The sequence below is a fragment of the Scatophagus argus genome, chromosome 8 (assembly GCF_020382885.2).
Source record: "Scatophagus argus isolate fScaArg1 chromosome 8, fScaArg1.pri, whole genome shotgun sequence".
In the NCBI taxonomy this organism is placed as follows: Eukaryota; Metazoa; Chordata; class Actinopteri; family Scatophagidae; genus Scatophagus; species Scatophagus argus.
The window spans coordinates 25431486-25437608 of NC_058500.1; the positions used below are offsets into that span (position 1 = coordinate 25431486).

Here is a 6123-nt window from a genome sequence, read left to right on the forward strand (position 1 = left end):
AGTTGTTTTGAGTGGGAAAAAAAAAACATTCATAGATGGAAATACATCTTTACCATTCTTGTTTCCATTACACTCAATAGTTTGCACCTACTTCTTAAAAGTATGTGCACTGAATCTACAGCCACCATAACTCGAGCAAACACATGTCCATTGACTGCCCCTTGGTTTTTCCATCATTTCTGTTCACATGACACAATAAGGCTCTCGTGGCAGATGAGGTTTAGTCCTGCAGCAGACTGGTAAGTGGGAAAGGAGCCCTTTCTTCAAGTCTTTGTTGAAGAAGAAACAGACAATAGGGTTTACCCCAGCTTGGGCAAAACTCATCCACACAGTGGTGGAGAGATACTGGTGTGGTATTGTGCAGGCCTTGACAAATACCCTCCAATAGCAAGCCACTATGTAGGGAGACCAAAGCACCAGGAACAGCAGGGTGATCACATAGAACATCCTGCCAAGTTGTTTCTCCGCTTTGAACTCCTCCATGCCCAACAGGCGCCGGTTCTGGTTGTGCAAGTTCTGCCGGATTCCCAGCAGAGTGGGCGGCATCGGCCCCCTGCCAAAGCCCGCAATCCAGTTGGCTGCTGCTTGGCCAGTAGCCCCGGGCCCATGGAAGGTCCAATTCTGACTGATGGCTGGCACCATTTGGACCGGCTTCATCTTGCGGTGCTTGTACTCAAACAGGAGTAACTTCATGTAGACAACATGTGTGGCTAAAATGAGCACAGCCAGCATTAGCATGAAGCCTAGCGTATCATTAGCCTTGAAGTAGCGATGCTCAAAAATGCACTGATCCTCCTCGCGAATGAATTTGTACGTGCCCACATCAAAAACAGGTGGGAAAGCCATTGCCACAGACAGTGTCCACACCATGCACACCACTGCCACACATGTCCAGAATGTCATGCGCTTTGAGTAAAAGCGGTGATGTGCAATAGCCATGTAACGTGTTACACTGATGCAGAACAGCATGAAAGCGGCATGGAAACAGAAGAGCACTGCCATGAAGGCAACCACCTTGCAGCTCAGTACACTGTAGGTCCAGGCTGAGCCATTCTTTATAGACACGAGCACAAAGGGGAAGCAGATGGCTGAGCGAATGGTATCTGCCAGGCACAGGTCCAACAGGAAGTAGTAAGGTGCCTTGTGCAGGGCCCGGTCCCGCAGTACAAGCAGAGACACCACCAGGTTGCCAACTAGGCTGACGCAGATGATTAGCCCCAATAGCACCAGTTTGATATAGGTAGAAACAGCTGAGGAAGGACTCTCGGCTACCAAGCCTGCTGCGGTAGCCACCACTGCTGCCATGGGCCCAGCCAGCCCTTCGCTGCTCTCATTTCCATTTGCCATCCCAAATGCCCCCCCACCCATGCCACCTTTTTTTCAGACACCAAAGACACCACGCCTCCACCACCTCCTTCGTCTGCTAGTCGTTTCTTCGTCCTCGTGGTTGCTTCCTTTCTGCAGTTCACAAGGAACAGGAGCAGGAACATCTCAATCCACATTGCGCCATTTCGAGCAGGGTCCCCTTGTTGGTGGATTATGTTGTCACCTCCTGATCCTAGACAAGGAAGACAAAAAAAATGAGTCTGCATGGCTCTCCATTAGATGTATCTGTGGACAGTCATTTCAGTCATCAAGGAAATACCACACCAGGTCTCATATTTTAAATACACGCTGGTGATCACAAATCACGATAAAGCAATCTTCTCAGTGTAACCCTTGTACTTTAATTTTTCAGTGGAGTGTTACAAAAAAATTAATGTGAATACAAAAAAAAAGAATACTGATTGGATACTTATAGTTTACAAATCAACAATAATCTATGGATTTTTAATCATACTTGACTAATTACCACACTGGTTTTGGCCAAATATATACACCATTCAATCAACAATAGCACAGACTGTGCAATAAAAGCAGGAAACAGGTTATTTACCCATTCAGAGCAACCCAGATATCGTGTATTACGCATCATGTCATTGCTGTTTTCATGAACCTTCTTTGTTACTGGAGCACCACATATAATGCCTTCAATAAAGAATTTAAAGTAGAGGCAGTAGAAGCAGATAAGATCCAAAAAACAAAGTAAAGCCAATCAAAGTCAAGACAGATAAAACATAAATTATAAACACAAAAAATACAATGTTTGGACCAGTTAACCAGAAAATATGGCTCCATTAACTAAAATACCTCAAAAACTGTTGGAAACATCAACTTGATGCTCTTAATAAACAGGCATATTCCAGTTGACTTACACATCAGCAAGGCTGAAAAAGCTGAGCAAGCAGGCTGTCACTAGACACTGAGACTAGAGAGTGTACATTTTTTTGTCTGACTTTGTGACGCAATGAATTCATTCAGGGCAACTGAATATGTTGCCCTACTTGTACACACAAAAAGTAATAGCAGTGATTGTATGAACAATGGAAAAAGAAAAAAGACTGTGCGAGTGTCAAATTCCAAAAGTTTTAGAGAGAGTTACAGATAAAGTCCCCACTTGAAAGAAGCTGCCATTACAAAGTTGATATCAGATGCTGTTAGATGATCTTTGAATCACTTTGTTTACCAAGGCCCTAAGTGGAATACGGCTACCTTTGATGAACTGTTATAACAAATCAAAATGTAAGCTGCGAGAGGTGTAGGTAATAATAATAATAATGATTTAGGAAACAGCTAATGTGTTATGAGGCAGGGAATTCCAAAGTCTAGGGGCCCTGATGGTAAAAGCCCGATCACCCTTAGTCATCACCTTTCTCCAGAACAACAAGGAATGTAGGTTAGAGACTCAGGTTACAACTCGGAGCATAGGGAGTCAATAGCTCTGTAATATAACTGGGGACCAGACCATAATGGACCTTAAAAGTCATTAAAAGAACCTTAAATTCAATTCTGAATTTGGTTGGCAGCCAGTGAATGGAGGCAAAAATGTGAGACCTATGACTGGACCTAAAATACACTAGCTAGGCCTGTAAAATGTGCATAGCAGTAGTCCAAACACCAAAAGACAAAGGCATGAATAAATCTGATTTAATTTTAGTAATATTTCGTAGATGGAAGAATTCAGTGAGATTGGTGACATGCAGTTCGAGGTTCAGTTGTGAATCAGATCTGATAGCTACATTTCTGGCAAAGGTCTGTGGTTCAACCCCTGGCCCCTGTGGTTTACATGTCGAAGTGTCCTTGGGCAAGACACGGAACCCCAAATTGCTCCTGATAAGGAGGTGGCACCTTGCATGGTATCCTCTGCACTCAGCGAATGGATGAATGTTGGCAATACATTTACACAGACTGTCAACCCATTAAGGCTGCCTATGCACAATAAGAAATTTGCTCTTCATTCATTGTGAAGTAGGACATAGTGTCACATACAGCTGTTGTCTCTTTGGTTGTAGTACATGCATCTGGAGGTGGTGTTTACAACGGACGGACTGCCGTTAACTGCCATTAACACCTTGACTGGAGTACAGCTTAGGTCCTTATCATTAAAGCCTTTTCTTATGGCTTGGTTCTGACAGAATACATTTTACCATTATTAATAATGGAATAGTGGTAGGTTTGAATATTTATAGTTCAATGACAAGTGAACAAATGTAATCAGTTAATAAAGACTGTAATACTATCAAAAGCTTAAAAAAATGAGTAAGTTGGCCTTGGGTAGATAAGTAGTGGGCAGCAATTCAGGAAGTAAATATCATACAACTTCAAACTGAGTTCACCCCGAGTAGAGAAAAATCATTTCCCCCCTGGTGGCATCTGTTTCAAATAGTCCGAAGTTTATTTGTCTAGGTTCTAAATTCTGTTATCTAAGATTAAAACCACCAGTGCTGCAATGTTCTTTCCAAAACCAATGTTCTCCGTCTCTCTGCCTTATTCACAGAACACACTGTCAACAGTCTGTGTTTAGTGCTAATTAGCAAATGTTAGCATGCTAACACACTAAACTAAGATGGTGAACATGGAAAATATTTATGCAAGCTAAACAGTGCAGCCTTACACAGCTGAGAGGCTGCCTCTACACTCAAGATATAAAACCTTGTAATGCATGACGACTAAAGTCTGAATGAATCACTTTATTAATAATTAGGTTGATACATGTCAGTATAGTCCAAGAATAGCTTCATATCAGCTGTTTTAAAAGATTAGAGTGAGCCATTCAGTAAATATCACCAGAAAAACCACTTGGAACACCTTCAAATGACAATTTTTTTCAGAATGATGAATGGAAAACAGATCCTGATGAAATACAAACATGTTTAGCAAATCAAGATCAAATTCATTAAACTAATTACACTTCCATCAACTGTTTTTGTCAGGCCATTTTGGAGTTGTAACCCTCATAGCACCACAGGCTAGGAGCTATAGGGAACTGTGAGAGAGGCCGTGTGTCTTGAAGGAGGGGCTTTGTGAAGCTGGAACTTGGTTGGCGGCGGAGGGCAGAGTCACTGTCAGGAACTGGGTAGCAACAGCAGCCCAATACATCTGGCTTGATGTTGGTGGGAGGAGGCGACAAAGCTCACTGGATGAGATGTAGACAGAATTGGTGTCTGACAGTGAGGCCCAGCATCAGGCCTCCTCAAAAGGAGCCTACAGGTCTGCTGAGGACTGGAAAGCCACCAGCTGCTGCAGCATTAAGGAGCGTGGATGGCTTAAAATCACACACTGCTTGTGTTCGTTCAGGAGGTGGTGCTATGTTCTCTAAGTGGCACATTACACCAAATGATACTAAATCACTGGGCTGTCCCAGTGCAGAGAGCTGCTGGAAATCCTGTATTATTAATCATCAACACAACACAGCGTCACACTGACCACGGCATGCTGCTGCGATGCATGCATCAAAGCTTTGGATTTACTCTGCATAATGAGAGCCCTTGTGAGTCTGAGGCAGACAAAAGACATCAGTCCCAGCGAGCTGCAATAGTCTGGGCCTACAACAGGCAGCAAGACTTTATTCCACTCAGTAAATGGCGTGCAGGAATGCAGGGCAGTCAGCATGACATTTTGCAGAACAGGGACCTGTAGGCAATACAAAATGGTAGTCATGTTATGCTGCTTACCTGCTGTTGGCTGCTTGTCCTCCACGCTGTGGCAGGCAAGCCGTCTGTTGCAGTCTACATTAAATAAGGGTTATAGGGATCCACCTGGTTGTGCCCACAGAGAAATGAATGGCTGGAAGCAATCGGCAAATACGAAAGGTAGCAACACCTGTGACAACGGTCCAAACCATTCAGATAGCGTTTTTTTTTAGGTTGCCTGGCGTCAAGCTGTATCTCCAATCTTGTTAATGTAACCCGCAAGCGGTAGCATCCTACAGTTGCGTTTGTAAACTCATCTCTTCCTGGAGCTGACAGACACCAGCAGACGCCCTGTGGAGCATCTCCTGCTCGTAGTTTTCGGACTCACTGTCGATCCGCCGCCGCACTTCCTTTGGCATTGTTGCAGTCAAGCCGAGGCAAATCTTACGTTTGTTGTTCCTGAAATCCTTTAGCATGACGAAAAAATCCAAGAGCGTATGGTCATGAAACAAATCGGTTTGCTAGCTAAAGTACTTAGGCCAGAAATCCCCGAGCAGGCAAAATCGGGCTGCGTGATGACACCGAGGCCAATCCTCATACTGTCCCGCAGCCGGTCAGCGGCCAGACGGATATGTGGGATAACACAGTAGATGGGATATCTTAAATGAGACGCCTACTCCGACGGTGTCCCTCCCTGACCGGTCTACGCGCGGTTAAATTCGAAGCAGAATGACAGGTTTCAGGAACAAATGGGGCATCCAGCCATCAGAACAGACAACTGCCGCTGCTATCGGCGGTGATTTTAATTCAGTCTGAATGTTCCATGGACAGGGGCGGCCCCAAGCTTTGTGGGGGATGTCGGCAGTAAGCTCTTCACTAACCCCACCAGTCCTAAAGCATGTTATTTTCTTAGCGTTAGGTCTCGCTGTTTAAAAGTTTACATGAAAAAAAATCTATTTTAACGATATATAATATCATAAAAAATAATAATCAGGCTAAATAATTAACCTTGGCTACAATCAAGGTAAAAGTCAAGTGATCAAAGTCAGAAAAAAGTTAGCAAAAATGTATAATATAGTATCTCAACAACCAGTTGGATGCATTACCATTT

General features: G+C 43.7%; 1 protein-coding gene across 2 annotated transcripts; it reads right to left on the bottom strand.

Moving 5' to 3' along the window:
- On the bottom strand, positions 1-5900 carry gpr173 (G protein-coupled receptor 173). Of its 2 annotated transcripts, none has more exons than XM_046397718.1 (2): positions 5055-5900; positions 1-1558 (listed from the first exon to the last, which is right to left on the bottom strand). In XM_046397718.1, exon 2 carries the CDS (start codon positions 1366-1368, stop codon positions 184-186), a length of 1185 nt encoding a protein of 394 aa, XP_046253674.1. In that variant the 5' UTR covers positions 1369-1558; positions 5055-5900; the 3' UTR covers positions 1-183. The 2 variants fall into 2 exon arrangements, with proteins under 2 accessions (XP_046253674.1, XP_046253675.1); XM_046397719.1 differs by lacking the exon at positions 5055-5900 and having other exon boundaries at positions 1-1373; positions 1412-1554.
- Positions 5901-6123: the final 223 nt, after the last annotated feature.

Excerpts from the sequence above, each read along its gene's own strand:
- gpr173 (XM_046397719.1), bottom strand. The coding sequence starts at position 1,502 with ATGTGGATTGAGATGTTCCTGCTCCTGTTCCTTGTGAACTGCAGAAAG. Across the intron at positions 1,374-1,411 it reads ACGACTAGCAGACGAAGGAG|GTGGCATGGGTGGGGGGGCA; the intron begins GTGGTGGAGGCG and ends TCTGAAAAAAAG.